This window comes from Ursus arctos, unplaced genomic scaffold (genome assembly GCF_023065955.2).
Source record: "Ursus arctos isolate Adak ecotype North America unplaced genomic scaffold, UrsArc2.0 scaffold_14, whole genome shotgun sequence".
NCBI lineage: Eukaryota > Metazoa > Chordata > Mammalia > Carnivora > Ursidae > Ursus > Ursus arctos.
The window spans coordinates 17290658-17307939 of record NW_026622808.1 but is presented as its reverse complement, the minus strand read 5'-3'; the positions used below and the strand labels follow the sequence as shown (position 1 = coordinate 17307939).

Here is a 17282-nt window from a genome sequence, read left to right as displayed (position 1 = left end):
CCGGTGGGGAGTGTGGGCGAGGAGGGACGTGGGCGGCGATGGGAGGGGGGAAGCAAGCTCCCACCTGAGGGCGAGCATATGTAGGGGGGTTGTGCAGCTGGGGCTGCTGGCCGGGGACAGCAGCTGCCCAGCTGATGTGCCTATGGAATGACAGGGCAGATCCATGGAGGCTGGGAGCAATCCCAGACACACCGTCCAGAGGGAACTGGCTCCTTCTCCAGCAGAAGGAGCTGTGCTGGGCTGAGGGCTTCCCGCCTCCAGCGGCTCAGGGCCAGGGCCGACCTGCTCCCTGACTTCAGGCTGCCTGCGGAGGCAGAGGCCCTTAGGGTGGGTTGGGGGCCCAGGAGGGGCAGTCCCCCAGACCAACACTCAGACCATGGGAGGTCCTTGGAACCCCATCACTGCCCACTTTGCTTCTTTTGGCGCCGAGTACTGTCCACCAGCACCCCCCGTGGATTTTCACAGGCACTGGCCATGACTGGGTACATCCGGCTGTGGTAAACACCAGCGGCGGGGGGGGGGGGGGGTGGTTCCTCCCCACCTGGGCACCAAGGGCAAGGGAGTCTTGGCCACACCGGAAGGCCTGCGGGCTGCACGCAGCAGGTGGTGCAAGACATAGCCAAGTGGGCAGCTTTGGGGGGTGAGTGGCCCTCTGCAGACCCACACGGCCCCGCGCTCGGTGTCATGCTCTGCTGTTGCCATTTTAATGTTCTCAGTACGTTTTTCAAACTTTTTAAATTGTGGTAAAATACGTATGACATAAGATTTACCATTTTAACCATTGTTAAGTGTCCAGTTCAGTGACATTAAGCATATTCACACGGTTGTGCAACCATCTCCAGAACGTTCCATCTCCCCACACAGAGACTCTGTCCCCAGGAAGCACGGACTCCCCATCCCCTGCCCCAGCCCTGGCTCCCACCAGCTCCTCTCTATCTCTGTGGACGGGACTCCTCTGGGGACCTCCTGGGAGTGGGGTCTTGCAGGATGTGTCCTTCTGGGTCTGGCTCCTCTCGCTGAGCACAGTGACCTCAGGGTCCCTCCACGTCGTGGCAGGTGTTAGGATGTCCTTCCTTTGTAAGGCTGAATATATTCCAATGTATGGACCACATTTTTCTGAAATATTTTCTTCTTTTTTAAGTAAATTCTGCACCCAACATGGGGCTGGAACTCACGACCCCGAGATCAAGTCACATGCTCCGCCGACTGAGCCGGCCGGGTGCTCCTTATCTGAAAATTTTTAACAAAGCGCACTTTCGTTCTGCACTGGGCCTCGCAAATTATGTAGCCTGTCCTGCTGGCCACCGTCACGTGAAATCCAGCAGGAGAAATCCTTCTGGGCAGCAGCTTGCTCAGTCTCCTCCCTGAAACTCACGGAGGGGAACTCAGTGTGGGGCACACGATGAACCCCCACTGTTGCACTGCTCTGGAGGAACACAGAGAAGACCTGGTGACAAACCTTGGAGGGGGCCGGTTATGGTTTGAATTGTGTCCCCTGAAAAATACATGTTGGTGTCCTAACCCAGAGGACCTCAGCGTGTGACCTTACTTGGGAGACGGGATCTTTACGGAGGTGATCAAGTTGAAAGTTGAGGTCAATAGTGTGGGCCTGAACCAATGGACTGAGGTCATAGAAAGGGGCAGTTTGGACAGACGGGACACATAGAGAGGGGAGATGATGTGAAGGCACAGGGAGACAGCCGTGTTACTGGGGTGACACGTCTACAAGCCCAGTAATGTCCCCCTTCCTTTGAGACTCACACCAGCCTGCAAGATGTTGCCAAGGGTTGGGAGGGCCCTGACCTCTCCTTCCCTCTGTCCCCTGCCTCCACCGTCCTCACCGACAAGCTGCCACACCTTCCAGTCTGATTCCTGGCTTTTTAGAAATATAACCTGCGTTGGGCAGGGGAGGATTAAAAGTGCCCGAACTGGGGGAAGGAGAGGGAAGAAAATCAGGTGCTTTACACACAATCTCTTTAAATTCAGAACATTTAAGACTACATCATCATGTGGCTGAAGGGTTTAAAAATAACCTGCCAAACACATTTTTTTTCCTTGGGTCACAAAAGCAGACGAGTGGAATGTTTTTAAGATTAAAAAAAAAATTACCAGAAAAAAAAATCAGAAAGGCTTTTGACAAAGCAGATTTAAGGTTTGTGCTTCTGTGCTTCTGTGGGTCTGGGCCCCCGATGCCTCCATGGCTGGCGTCCTCCGCGTCTGACCAGGTCTCTCGGGATGGCCTCATCTTCCATCAGTGGTCCACGCAGGACTCCGATGCCTCCTCCTTGGACACATCCCTTTCTAAGAGTCCCTGTATCTGGTCACTTCTACTTTTCACCTGGAACGGCTGCACTGCGGTCCGTTTGTCTGCCCTTGTGAGTGCACATACCACGGACGCCTGTGAAAACCCTTGCGACGGGGGCGGGGGGGGCCTGGGTGGCACAGCGGTTAGGCGTCTGCCTTCGGCTCAGGGCGTGATCCCGGCATTATGGGATCGAGCCCCACATCAGGCTCCTCCGCTATGAGCCTGCTTCTTCCTCTCCCACTCCCCCTGCTTGTGTTCCCTCTCTCGCTGGCTGTCTCTCTCTCTGTCGAATAAATAAATAAAATCTTTAAAAAAACAAAAACAAAAAACCCTTGCGGCGGACCTGCCTGCTCCAGGCCCTCGTCCCGTCCAAACATCGGTGGAGAGAAGGCAGCCGCTCCCCAGAGAGGAGGGACAAAGGCACCAGTTGCCCTTCACCCCGGGGGGTGGCTGTGGCCCTTGAGGCCTCCACCACCTGCCTCAGCCCAGCTTGCTGGGGAGGCCTGTGAACCTTGCAGACACAGACACGCCGTGCTGCCCCCCGCCCTGGGGAAAGGCAGCGTGCACGTCTACACCTGCCTTCGAGCGTCTGCCCTAGAGCCTCTAGTTCGAGCACGCATGACTCTCCTCAGGAGTCCCGTGGGCCTGGCTTAGGCACCCCGGCCTTCTGAGGGGCCGCTGTGGGAAGTTTCCGGTTGCCACGAGTTCTGTGTGTCAAGTCAGACTGTCCCCATCACGCCGTCCACATCTGGTGATGATCCACGCAGCGGTTTCCTCGGGACGCGGCAATTTTATTTACGTGGACGAAGGAGGACGCTTGCATTCACTTGTAGAGAAAAACTGGCTTTAGCTGAGGCAGCATGTCCTCCCACCCTGGGTTCCAGTCTTTCCTGTGGGGCCCCTGGTGGTTCTGGAGCTCCAGGCCCTGCACAGGCTGTTTCCGGAACCTCATTCTCACAAAACCAAGGGGCAGGCCAAACCTAGGATGCTCTATACCAAACTGGTTCCAAAAAACAGAAACCACCCACTGAGCCGCGTCTCTTCCACTGGCTAAGCTTCAGCTGTATCACCTGTAAAATGGGTCCCTGAACGGCACTCAGAGTAACACCTCCCTCACCGGGATGTGCCCATAAAGGGCAGTACTTTGTAAAGCGAACAGCACGAGAAGAGCTAACAGGAGCTATCCCTGCGCCGTCTTCTAGCTACAGCTGTCTTCCCCACTTAGCCAGCGCGCACGCAGACGCCACTCCCCCAGGCCCTCCCCTGCAGCCGCGCACGCCTGGCTCACGGCTCACCCACTCGGCCTGGGGGTCTTTAGGCTGGGGGTCTGCCAGGCCCTACCTAGCACGTGGAGGAAAGCAAGGTGTTCACTTGAGATAAATGCTCCCAGGCCAGCTTTAGCTGCACTGCAGGACTTGCGTGAGGCTTCCCAAAGCTGGTGGGGTGGAAAGCCCGGGGCTCTGCCACTTGTCAGAGGCTCAAAGCCCCAGGCCACCACGTGTGTCTTGCTCTGAGTGGGCTCCAGGCCAGCGGCGGAGGATAAGGGGTCAGTTCACGGTGCCCCCACAGCCCCCACTCTCAAGTCACAACTTGGATCTTATTATTAAACACAGACCACAGTTTCCCAGGTAACAGCAGTGTCTATGATTTTCTCCCTTCTCTTCTGGAAATCCTTTCAAATTGTGCTAAGATATTACCGAGGTTAAACAAAAAACCAAAATTCAAAGACAAAGGGATGCAGGTGTAAGGCCCTTGGAAACGTAACCTTGAATGGAGAAATGAAAGGAGCTCAAGAGGAGAGCATCTGGTGGCAAGAGCTCCCCACCTTGCACACAGGGCTCCACATCCTGGGGTGAGGGGGAATCGGCAGGCATCACCACAGGTGGAGATGGGGGGCTGGCAGGCTTCGTTGAAGCCCACTTCTGGCATCACCAGGGGCGCTTGCTAGAAATGCAAGCTCTCTGGCTCACCCCAGACCTGCTGACGCAGAGAGGCTGCTTCTAAATGAGGCTCCTGGAGGAGGTGGACGCACGCTCTGGTCCAGGAAGCCCTAATGTCCAACACATGGAGGACTGACACCCAGATCCCTTTTCTCCTTGGTGCCTGGGATTGCCGGCACCGGAGAGGCTGGCCCCTGGGTCTGAGGAGCTGAGGGACACCCTCGGAGCCCCCTCCTGCTGAAGTGCCACCCTGTTTCCCCAGGTGGCACCAGACTGCACCTCTACAGGGAACCTGTGGGACCATTTAGCCACATCTGGAAAAGAGGGAGTTGGGTGGGTGTTATGGACCCCCATTTCACAGAGGGGGAAACTGAGGCCCGGAGAGTCAGTGGCTTGCCTGCACTGCATACTGGGGAGTGGGCGGAACCAGGATTCGAACGAAAGACTCTGACCCTAAGACCCTTGTGCTCTGTTGTGCCTCCACGTGAGTGAGAACTCACTCTCTCATCACCAAAGGAGATTAGCATCAGAAGATACTCAGAGTACTCAGAGCGGCCACAGGGCTCAGGTGTGGGTAGCAGATGGACAGGCAACGCCGGGGGACAACACAGGAAGCCCACAAACCTCTGAGAGACCCCTGGAGAAGAGAGGCCTTTGGGTCTCCCAGGGGAGGGGGCTGACTTGTGAGGACATCCAGATGAGGGGCACATCTGGGCAGAGGCAGGGGGGTCACTGAACATGTCCCGGTGCCTTCCCCTCTACACCCTGCGCTGGGCTGTCCCAGGACTCTGTGGCCTGGCACGCAGGGGACAGCTTGGCAGAAGGCAGCTGTCGCTTACCTAGGCAGGAGGAAGTCACCTGCAGCCCTGGCCGGCGCTTTACTCGCTTGGCTGCTTACAATTACACACCATCACCCCTACACCACCACATCTCAATGAGCCCACTTCATTTATTACCAAAATATCACAGAATTCCAGTCATAGTTAACATACAGCATTTAACACAAACCTGATCCCTGTGGAAAGATCTAAGTATTTGGACAATCGAGTCATTTGGAACCGTAAGTAACACCCCAAACCGATATCACTCCGTACTCCAAAAATACGCTTTGAGAGCTTTGGAAACGGAATTAAGATGTCTACACAGCTATGAACAATTGTTTAATAAAACTTTTTCATGTTTCCATTACATGTAAATATATCAATTTGGCATCTCTATAAAAACTCTGAAAATGGTGCAAAAGTTTCATTCTCTTTGAGAAAGCCATTGACAAAAAATATTCACACTTCACTAAAATTTTGAAAAATGGTCTTCTTTCAAAGCTTCTTTATTAATCTGAAATCTTCTGGATTATCAAAATCTAGGTTTGCTTTTTCCTCCTAAAACACTAAAGAACATTTATTCACAAGGATAAAAAGGCAAATGGGGAGATGGAAAACTGAGAAGGGCTTTTTTTTTCCCTGAAAATAATAAAAAGAGCTAGTTACATAAGCATCCTCAAAAGAACACAATGGGATTCATTTTATTGTTGACTTTTGGACAGCAGTGTCATACTTTATTGAAAACAAACCCATGTAAAAACAAAGTTAAAATGAAAAATGGTACCTGAAAAATAAATTATTTTATATAAAACAAATCAATAACTTAAAACACGCTAATATACAAAACGTCTACCCATCTACTGTACAACACGGGAACCAGCTGGTCAAGCGCCCCGCCCCCCAGAGCAAGTCACTGGCAACGGAACAGTACATGGTAAAGAGGTGGCCCCAACCAACGGACAAGCCTTCTCTCCTGGTGGAATGCAATAGAGTCCTCTCAAAGCCGCTGCTCGAGCCGTCGGTTAGCCTAACTTAGGTCCCTGCGGTGACGTACAAATGATTTTTTTTTTTTTAATGACCAAGCGGAAAACTGAAAACTAGGTCACCAAACGGCTGTGGGAAAATATACGATACAATCATTAGAAATCAGAGGCAAATCAAAAGGTTTGGAAGTGTGAGCCCTGCCGCGGTCTGGGAGTCAGGTTCTACCTCTCTCGTCAGCCAGGGTCAATGGTCAGTGCCACTCAACAGAGAGCACTTGGGACTGCAGTCGGGGGCCAGGCCTGGGAATCTGATGGACAGCGGGACGTGCTTCCTGAGGAGCTGCCTCAGGTCCCAGAAGTGCCATAGGTCCTGGGAGGGTGGCAGGGATTTCAGGGGGAGCGCTCAGGTAGGGGGGTGGCTGGGGAACATAGACCTTTGGCAGCTTATTCTTACTCTCTTAGCCAACCCAGGAAGGCTGCAAAAAGCACAGAGAAATACAATCAGGCTGAATCGGATGTGAAATGGAACAGCTGGGCGACGTTAACTTTGATTTTCAAGGCCGACAGCAGACTTGGGGTCGGTCAGCGGCCCTAGTTTGGAGGCAAACCAGGACGAGTTATTGCCAGTAACCGTCTTCGGATTCATCTACTTGTCTGATCCAGCAGGGGCCGCCCCCCTCCCCAGCTGCTGGCTCAGAAAGTACCAGCTCCCTACAGCAGCACAGGGCAGACCCTGGACGCTGGGTTTCCAGCACGAACACCAAGTGCAGACTCTCATAGGTTAAGGCAGCTGCCCTTGGCAAGGGAAGGACTCACCTTCAGGGAACAAAGAAGGCGGAGCCCTCCCAGCACCATCTGCCTACAGGCCAAGAAAGCCCGTCTTGCAGCTATTCTGGCAAGATGGTGGCGGGGGTGGGGGCGGGGGTGGGGGGAAGGGGGTGGGGGAAGGGGGGGATCCCAGTCACAGGACGTGCGACTAGAGGCACAGCCAGCGCAGAAAACCACAGCTTGGCATATTACAGTGAAAAACTAAAGAAGGGAAGAGCCAAGGCGTAAAAAGTGAATAATAATTCAACTGGAACCAGGTTCACAAATTTGGAGCTTCTTAGCAAACAACTATCAGGGGAAGTTACGCAGGCCAAAAGAAAATTCAGGCAAAGCCTCTTTGGTATTTATGTACCAAACCAAACTTTCGATAAATGAACATTATCTACTCTTTCTTTTTTCATCAAAATTCCCAAATAAAAGGAGAGCACTCATTTTGCGAAGTACAAATATGATTGACCTATGTAAAAAACTTTTAAAAAACAGTTTTCTTTTGGATTATGACTTTTAAAAAATGGGATCTTCCTTTTTGCAGACAAGCCTGGAGATGTAATGAACTTTTTGGACACAGGGCCAGCACCTGGTACATCACTGGGAGCGACAGTTGCTTTTCAGGGTTAAGTAATGCGCCAACAGCGAAAGCCTTCCGTGGAACACTTGCGAATTCACACTCCCAAAGAAACACACCGGGGTTTTAGCTAGAAGGCTGTTCAGAGTGGAGTCCATGTAAAATGAGGATGTTACTGAACTGAGAAACCTCAGGCAACTTTCAAAGGCTCATCTCCTCCTCTGTGCCAGCATCGGAGTAATCAATACGGTTCGGAAAACAGGGAGGGGAGGGAAGGAGCGGCGCTGCTGGCTCTGAGCCCACCGTCATTTCACGGTTTATGCTTCCGACAGAATTCAAGTAAGACATCAAACACTAGTGAGGGTGGGCAGGAATGTGTGTCAAGGAAGAGACCTAAGGGTCGCTTTCAGAACTGGGAATCTCATCTTCACTGAGAAGACACCGGCCCAAGGCTAGCACAACCTGAAAGGTGTATTCTTCCAGGAAAACATCCTGGTCTGTGGTGAAGAGCACTCTGGGGCGGACAGAGCGGGGGTGGGGGGGGACCCTATCCTGTGTCAAATCCAGGCAAACAGGCCTTGGCTCTGGGTTCCAGGACGAGGCTCGTAAGCTGGCTTTGATTTAGGATCTGGAAACTTCTGCTGGGGGGGGGGGGTCCTCCATGGCACGTGGCCAACTCATGAGAAGGCCTCAAGGTATGAACTTGGCCCCTTCTGTGGGAAAACAGCATGACAACATCTCAAGTTGGGGAGGATAACGCAAGCAGCTGGCAGCCCCTCAACGAGGTCTGAGGGCAACGGGGCTGGGACAGGCAGCCGCAAATGGTCTGGGGGGCTTCTCAGAACACCGAACTGCTCTGGAGAAGGCTGTGCCCAATTTTTTTTTTTTTCCACTTAAATAAATAAATAAATAGGTAGGTAGGTAGATAAATAGATAAATAATACCACAATTCCATGATATCGATCAACTAAAACTGCCTATTGTTATGTGTTTTAGTCTTAATGTCAAGGCTAAAAACTGCTGGTACTAAGTTCTCCTGTTTTTGATTCTCTCTAAACACTAGATATTTATAAAAGTCAGATCACACTCCTGAGGAGTTGCCGGAGGTCTGGCCCTGCCACTTCTCAGGCTCTCTCTCTCTCAGACTCTCCCTACTGGCTCCCCCGTTTTAAAAACGCCATCTGTGACTGCACACTCCTACGTCACAGACCTGTAAATGCTTTGTCTCGAGGCAAGTCTTTGTTTCTTAAGATCTTTTATAAATCCTCCCTGAATGCTGGCCGTCTGGACCTTACCTAGCCAAAAAGAAAGAAAAGGTAAAATAAAAAACAAAACAAAATTCGAGCAAAACAAAATCAAATTTAATGGTCTTAAATGCAAAAGTAAAAACAAACAAAAAACACAAAAAAGCAAAAGAAAATTAACAGAACAGAACAACCCAAAATGTCAAGGCAGTTATGAAGAGAACTTGGGAGGGTTAATCTTTAAAACTACAAATCAAAGGTTTTTTTTTTTGTTTTTTGTTTTTTTTTTTGTTAATAGATAACTGGCAAGAAGTAAGTACTTTTCTGCTGAGTGTTCATACGAAAGCAAAGTTTCAAAACAAAATCCGACTAAAATAGAAACAAGTCTAGCGCTCACGAGAAGGGATGCGAGAAATACAATGCTCAAATGTTTCTGTGTTCTTAAAATATAGAGCGATCTTAGGCATTCGAGCTGTGTGAACTGCTCTTGGAAAGTGGAGAAATGATTGGGAACACCAGTGCCCGGTGTGCGGGGCACCGTGCATGCAATGTGTGCACAGAAATTCGGGATGTCAGAGGAGCAGCACGTCTTCAGGCGCGCCTGGAGTTAGGTCTGACTCTGGAATATACTGGAGTTTCCCTGAAACTCTTTGGTCCGTTCCCATTGGCGCCTGGGCTTATGAAACCTGTGCGTGTCCTTCTCTGGAGGGCCCAGCGCAGCCCGGCGTACGGCCCCCCTCCCCGGTGGCAGCCCCCCGTCGGATGGCCCGCTGCCACTGCCGGGCCCGCTGCAGAGCCCCGGGGCTGAGTGAGCAGGAGGTGGCAATGGCACCTGCTGGGGAAAGCAATTTCCTGTCAACCAAAGCAGAAATCGCTTAAAATGTTGAAGCGGTTGAGAAAACGCACACTCAGCATCTGTCTAACATCTTTAGTTTGAAAACTAAAACTAAAAGGTCATGTCTTTTTTTTTTTTTTTTTTTTTTTTTATCCAGTTTGTGGAGACACCGAATGAAACGAGTGTTAGACAGTCTTAGAAGTTAAAGCATGCTTCAGGTTCACCACCGTCCCGAGGGACTGGTTAGTCAATGCAGTCTACTTAGATTTCTGTTTAATATATATTTTAAAGGAAATAACTTAAGAAACTTAAATTGGTCTAACATTGTGGGATTTCAAACATTTGAACATGTCGGTTGCATCCCAGAGTATAAAAACCTTTTCACTTCTCATTTAGACTAAGACAAACACTTGTGAAAATTGGCGCAAAATGAGTTGTACACTAACAAAAAAGTTTCAACTTCTTCACTCTTAATTATCTATTCCGTACAAAAAAAAAAAGCATGAGCGAGTTATTTGTGGGACTTGTTGGTTTTGAAGGAAACCTGTAAGATTTTGTCCCCCAGGCGGTAGCCGTTCAGACTTGCTATGGCCATGGCGGCTTCTTCATAGTTTGTCATGGTCACAAAGCCAAAGCCTTTGCACTTGTTGGTGTTGAAGTCGCGAATCACTTTCACATTGGTGACTGCCCCAAAGGGGCCAAACATCTGCCAGAGGATCCCCTCATCGGCGTCCTGCCCGAGGTTGTAGATGAAGATGCACCAGCCCGAAGACGCGTTGCCCGGGACATTGACACCAGAAAGCCCACTCATGTGATCTACACCCATAGGGGAGAACCTAGCAAACAGAGAGCACAGCATGCAGGTCAAGGTCATGCGGGCTGGTGCGCCGACGCAGGGGTGGGGGCACGGCTCGGGCAAGGCTGGCACACCCCCATCAGTCACAAACGGGAATTCAATATGGGGGGGGGGGAGTGCTCCCTGCTTTGCAGAGAGCTGACCCTGAGGAGAGACACTTGTCGCCTGCAAAGGGTCAGAGCCTCAACCAACTTCCCTCAGAGTGATGGCCTGTTGGTGACCAGCTGCTCCCTTTAGCCCTTCCATTGCTGGGGGGTGGGGGGTCCTATTTAGTCATTCCCAGGCTTCCCACATTTAAACGATGGAAGCTTCTCCACATCCTCCTAGGTGTTGTTATACCCTCAGATTTCCCTAGAGGAAACTCACTCTTCAGACCCTATGTCTCCGTATGTACGTACGTACGTGTTTGGCCAGTGGGGGGGGGGGGGTTTCTCCCCCCACCCAAATTTTGTACCCTGCCCTCATCTTGACTGCCCCTGTCAGCGGGGTCCCAGGTGAGCACACCCCTGTGAAGGGCCAATGCAGGGCACAGGCAATTCCTTCCCACAGCTCCAGGCAACTTTCCATTGCTGGCTCACAGCATCCCAGAAGGGCCAGAGGCCCAAGCGATGGTGGTGAACTGCAAGGCCACCAAGCTGTACCAAAAATGCAGGACCCTTTCCAAAGCAATGCTTTCAGTTGCATAAAAAAATAAGCCAATAAGCCTTCTACAAGCGTGTGGCCATGGCAACAGGGTTAAGGGAGATGATATAATTGTTGCTGAAGCCACATGGTCCTCTAAAGGTTTCAGAAAAATGGACTTCGGGTCGGTTTAAGAATATCCGAGTGTGATACAGCACCTGTGGGGCCACGCTGCGCAAGAAGTATGACCTGCTCTAAAATAAAATTGGGCTTTGAGCTGTGGCGCTGACCCAGGTGTGAGCAGGTGCCTTCAAGGGCCATTCAACAGATTCATTCTTTTGACAGACATGAGACAAGAGTGACGGCTCCCCAGGTGCAGCCTGCTTATCCAGAGATTCTTTTCAATGCGGGTTTGGAAGAATCAAGATACGTGACTGGCCGTGGGTCCGAATCTGCGAAAGTACTTGTAAACATCCCACACCAGGATGCCTGAGTTGGTTAAATGACTCAGGCGGCTTGTTAATGGACTTAACTCTGTCTGGAACAGTGACCACAATGTCACTGAAGCAGGGGTGGGAAAAGGCACCCTTGTTATCTGTGTGATAGTAAGCCAAGCTGGTTTTCAACGAAAACTGGAAAGACGTTCTGACTTTTAATGGACCTCGTTTCCCCCCTCAGTTTTGTGGGAATTCAAACATGGGCCCGAGTTATGATAGTTAACCTGAATCTTCATGTACCTGTTGTAAAAGTAACCTGAGGCCTTATTTCACGGATTCGCATTCCTATTAATCAGCATTAATTGGTTTTTCTCCTGCTCATTGGAGCTGGTTTCTTTCATCCTGACCACCACAAAACCCACCTTCCAATTCTTCTCTCTGATGATACAAAGGAGACCTGAATCTTCCTTTACTTGGGGGCTTTTCCTGCTGTGAGAAGTGACTGCGAACTCCCTCCTCCACTGGGATTCTCTTCCTCTTACTTACTGAGTCTGCCTTCTGGTGGCGGGTCTTCCCTCCCACCTCCCCGGCCACCCTTGCTGCCCTCTGGCTCTTCTCGCTGTGAACCTCTCTGGTTGTCGAGACCCCTTTCCTGCCTGGCCAGCAGTTTTGGCTGTTCTGGTCCCTTTCTTCGCTGTCCTTGTTCCTGTGCCCAAAGCCCCTTCTGCACCCTTCCCCGGCTGGCTGATTACCAGGAAGCCGCTGCCTGCCACCGTCCATGCGTCCCACCTGACGAGCAGCGACACAGACTGTGTTCGCTGACCTTCACAAATGGACTGAACTCACTTCCGCCCCAAGACACTTCCCCTGCCTTTGTCCTTAAACTAGAAAAGCCAACGAGGGAAGGCCAGCTTTGGAACCTGAGCTGAGTTGAAAACTCTGCATTACTAGGTGCTGAAAATAATACCTTCCCAAATGGCCTCTGCGCAGCCCAGCAGGGTTTTACCCAACCTCACTGTTTAAAACGAGGATGGGAAACCTGCGAAGTCGCAAAGAAAAAGGTCCCTAACCTACCTGAGATAAACCCTCATGCCACTGCTTTAGGCTTCAACAAAAACAAAACCAAGGGGCCCGTCCATCAGGACTGCCGCTACTTATGAGGCAAGACACACCCGACTTGGGAGCCCAAGCCGCTGACTCTCATTGCCTGTTCTACTAGACCCTGGCAAATGGAGTCACTTTCGATCGGGAAAGATGAAGGAATGTCGGAAAACCGTTCACCTCCAGGACGGGGCTTTTAACCAGGAGCATGTGATTATTTAGAGATCCAAACGAACCCACGGGGAGGTGGATGAGCCAGGGCTACCTACACACCGGGGTGGGCGGGTGGTGGGACAGCCTGAGGCTGCATCTTCCCGCTCTTACACTCACAGCCCCGCTCGGCTCACCAGACACCGTCCCCTGGAGCGCTGTGCACTCTCCCCTCCCCGGGGCTGGCTGCAGATGGAACCACCTTTCTGGTTCCACTTGTGACGAGACTCGGATGGAAACCAACCATCCTTCCACACGGATACCTTCTGATGGAGGTGGGGGCATGGGGACGTGCAATGACTCCGACCAGCCTCACGGGCCCAGTCGGCCTCGGGGGGCAGAGCTGGGTTGGTGAGAGTGCCGCCTCCCGACCCACCTGAATCTCTGCGCCTGGTGGTGAACGGGGCCTCCGAACCGTCTGGCAGGCGAGTGGTACAGCTGGGAGAGCAGCGCCACATTTTTGTTCTGGTTGGGGTTGGCTGCAAACTTCACTGTAATGGGCTCGGAGGAACCTGGGGGTTTATGACCATTGAAACTGGTAATTGCCTCTTCTGCCTCCGAACGTTTGTCAAACCGGATAAACGCAACCCCTCTGGACAAACCTTTTTAACAAACCAACAGAAACGGAGTTAGGGGGGAAAAGGCAACGATTTTTAAAACTGAAAAGCAAAAGTCAAGTCAGTCAGTCTGCTGTGCTTCAAATCGGACACTACCTTCGTGAGGTAAACAAAAATTAAACCTATATAGGGAAATGGATGAATGAATTTAAAAGAACATTGACCGATAAAAGATTAAGGTTTCAGACTTCTGAGTTGAAGCAGCAGCTACAGTCTCAGGGCCGAACGACATCCTGCTGACAGAACTCCCAGACAGACACTCAAACCTCTCTCTTAAAACAAGCCCTGTCAGAAGAGACGCCACCCTCCATGACTCCTTCGGCGCCAGGTGCCTGTGGCAGCGCAGGGGTGCGGCCATGCCAAGCAGTGGGCAGGCAGGTGTGCGGTCGACAAGGTCGGGACTGAGGGACTCTCCCTGAGCTCCGGAGCCCCACCGCCTGCCTGGCCGGCAGGTCCCGGGAGCAGCCACTGCAAACAAGGAGCGATGGTGGGTCCTGCAGGTCGGCCAGGCCTTTGCAGGCTGTCGCCTTCCCAGCTGGCCTGACAGAGTCCCTGGCTGCTCAGCCTTCTCCGTCATCCCCAAAGGACACGGAGTCCTAGTAAACAAGCCTCACCCCTCAGCCCTTTCCTCCTGCCCTCACCTCATTCCCCTTTTAGATGTTCCATTCTAAGGTCCCTGCCTCGGGCCCACTCCACACCCATCCTGTTCCTGCGTGGGAAGGCCCAGGGCCCCGTCACGGCCTCCAGCTGCCTCGGGAAGGCACTGTCTCTTGCTACCTAGACTGAGCCACCTGAAGTCAAGCCTTGGGTCCGTCCCTGCTGTAACCCAATCTCTCTTGACAGAGCAAGAATGTGGATCGGGACCAGACGGCCTGAGATCCAAGGCCCAACTACTGAAGGTGGCGGATGGTCTGGCGTGAGTGTGAGACCTAGCAAACAGGGCAGAAGAGGGCTCAGCCATGCTCCACCCCAATCCGTCTACATTCTAGGCCTGGGAGGAATGAGAACTGTCCCTTGCAGAACCTGACAAACGGGGTGGGGCTGGGGTGAGGGAATGTGGAGCCGTGGAAGAGGACCGGCTCCTTCTCTGGGGAGAAGAAAAAGGGGGTCAAGTGTGAAGGTCAAAGTGCAATGGAGAGAGGGCAGCCAAGGGCCAGTCTGAGTGTGACATCATAGCAGGAGTCACGGATGTGTCCTGGGGTGGTGGTGGTGGGGGGGGGAACGTGGTAGACAGCCCTATTCCAGACACTCTCGTCTCGACTGCCAGTCACAGCCTGTCTGAAGTCGCATTTTCTTTTCCAGACAAAGGCCTTCAGCACTCAGCGAATGACAATTATTAAAGCAGGACAGCCCAGGTCTTGGGCCACCAGCTATGTGAGCACACCAGATGTTCCCCAGGCAGCTCACTTCCCGCACCTTTCCTTAGCCCTTCCCACAGAGTCCCACCAACTGCCCCATGACGGGCACAGGGTGTGGGTCTCCCCAGCTGATCCAAAGGCCACAGAGGGGCACAGAGAGACTCAGGCATGCCAGGTGGGATGCTAAAGTGACAAGTGTCACTGTGGGGCACAGATGCCCACTCTGGGCTTAGAATCCCATGCCTGGCCCTGACTCGGATGCACCACTTGGGCCCCATTTGAGCAACCAGACAGCAGCCAGGGACCCTTGGGCCAAGGATTCTTTGTTTACAACTGTAACATACCGTGGACACTCCACGGTGAGTCTGAAAGCACATACCTCAGCTTTCCCAACCAGGAAACTCCCCCTCCTGGTGTCCCCCCAACACAGCACCCTGGGAGACCATGCAGCTGCTCCTAGTGGCCTCAAGGCTGCCTCCACCTTGGCTCCATGATTGTTGAAATATAAATTTAAAACTTACATAGCCAGAGACACCGGATTAGTGAGAACAGACCCAGCAATTCACACGTGTACCAAGAAAATTCTAGAGTCTGCGCTCATTTTCCAATTTCAGTTCAGAAGGAACACCTAAAACTACACACTCAACATACACTGTTTTTATTTACTCTTAACAGCACGAACGACAGCTTTGACAGACGGACACCTGGACGGATATTCAACTTTAGGCAAACATAACCGACAGCTGTAGCTGGCTGGCCCCTGCAGAAAGCCGCCTTCAGGGAGCCAGCTCTGTTCTACGGATAAGGACCTTGCCATCAAGCAGAGAGTGAGTGTGTATGCAGGTGTGGTTTCCCTGTTCAGTTTTGTAAAATGACTCTCAAATAGAAACTGCCCAAGTGAAATGAAGAGAACCCAAGAAAGACAAAGTTAGCTTAAGGGAAAACACGTTCACTGAATGATCTGATGAATGTACACCCTTTGAAGGGGCCCGTGGTGGTTTTTTCCTCTAGTGTTTTCAGAATCAAGAGCGGAGATCAATGAATGGCACGATTTCCAGCTAAGTAAACTATAAAGTTCACAATTAAACTTGGTAAGAAGGCAAAGAAAATTTAAAAATTAAGTTCTGTCAACGAAGAAGGTTAGGCTTTCTTGAGAGCCGCCCCTGCCTTCCACGCTACAAGGCACATGACAGGGAGGCCAACTGGACACGCAAACCTGCCAACCACGCTGTTCTCTGCCCTTGCCCCTCGGTGCTCCATGGGTCCCGGCAGAAAAGCCCTCCTGGGTGGCCCCCTCTGAAGCAAAGGAGGGGGGCCTATAGTACTGGGGGCTCACCTTTCTAACTCTCCAATTCAACTCCCTAGACTAGGGCAGGGCTGTGCACAGGGGGCACCTGGGACCCCCTCACGGCTGCCTTCCCTCCACCCTTCACAAGGATTCTGGAGACAGTCCCCTCCTCTGAAGCGGCGAGGCTGGTGGGATGCCTGAAAGAGAGTGACGCTCCCATGGGTGCCACACTGAATTCACGGCCGAGCCTGGAGCCCTCCAATCCTGAGGTGCCACCCCCCCACTCTAAGAGACAGCAGCGTTATAGAGGGAAAGGAGACAAAATGCCCCACAAAGGGTTGAGGGGAACGTTTGTAGACGTGACCTCTCTCAGGGTGGCGGGAGCCCCTGGGGAAAGCTGGGTGGCTGGGGCAGGGGTGTTCTTGGAGAGAGCCAGCTCTACTCTGGTCATGCTGGGCTGGACGGAGATGAGCACACGCAAAGCAGGACATGTGGCATGAGGAAAAGGAGGGCCACGGAAGCAGAATGTGGGCCAGCATGGCCACGCCACCCAGGTCCCCAGGCAGCCCACACAGGTGGGGATGGGGATAATCATGCGCACTGACCAGCCAACTGGATTGTCTCTCTCAACTGGCACTTGAAGGTAAGTAAAGGGAGCTTTAGGGACCACAGGAAACTGTCCTGGTGCAGATCAGGAGGGTTGATACCGAGTAAATGGGATCCTTATCCCACCCCATCCCATCCCCACTCCAGGGCAAAGGTGCAGCACAGAGGCCATGGTGTGGTTGTTGTCCCTCCAGCATAGCCTGGCGTCAGAGCAGGGCTATGCACCACGCATGGGGCTACCCAGAGCTCCTGTGAAATGTCAGCGAGCTGCAGCTGTGGACCGCGCTCCAGAAGGCCCTCCTCCCCACCCCACCCCCGCCCCTGGGCCCGGGGGACTCGAGCTGTCCACGCCTCTCCAGGCCAGGCCTCAGCCCAGCTCTGCAGCCTAGGCAGCAGGGCCAGCACATGCGGAGCCGAGCTTCCACAGGGGGTGGGGGAAGGGAGGGCAGGTGGCAAGGCCACCTAGCCCAAAGCACACAGCTCAGGGGGACACAGGAAAATGTGTGTGGACCTCCACGCCCGCCTGTCACAGGCCAAGAAGGCCCAGCCTGCCCGCTCTCTGGGATCTGCTCTGCAACCTCCTGGGCGCTCTGGTCTCTTGGAAGGGAGGTCACCTCAGAGTTATGACTTCCTGTGACCAAACTACCCAGAGTTTGCTTTAATACCA

General features: G+C 52.5%; 1 protein-coding gene across 1 annotated transcript in view; it reads right to left on the bottom strand.

Annotated features, from left to right (window-relative positions):
• Positions 1-1124: 1124 nt before the first annotated feature.
• The window catches only part of ELAVL1 (ELAV like RNA binding protein 1), a 45441-nt gene continuing 29283 nt past the window's right edge, over positions 1125-17282 (bottom strand). The window contains exons 5-6 of the mRNA XM_026481260.4: positions 13123-13348; positions 1125-10357 (exon numbers count right to left, since the gene is read on the bottom strand). Of these exons, the coding sequence (XP_026337045.1) occupies positions 10033-10357; positions 13123-13348 (551 nt within the window). The 3' untranslated portion in view covers positions 1125-10032. The remainder of the gene's footprint in view (positions 10358-13122; positions 13349-17282) is intronic.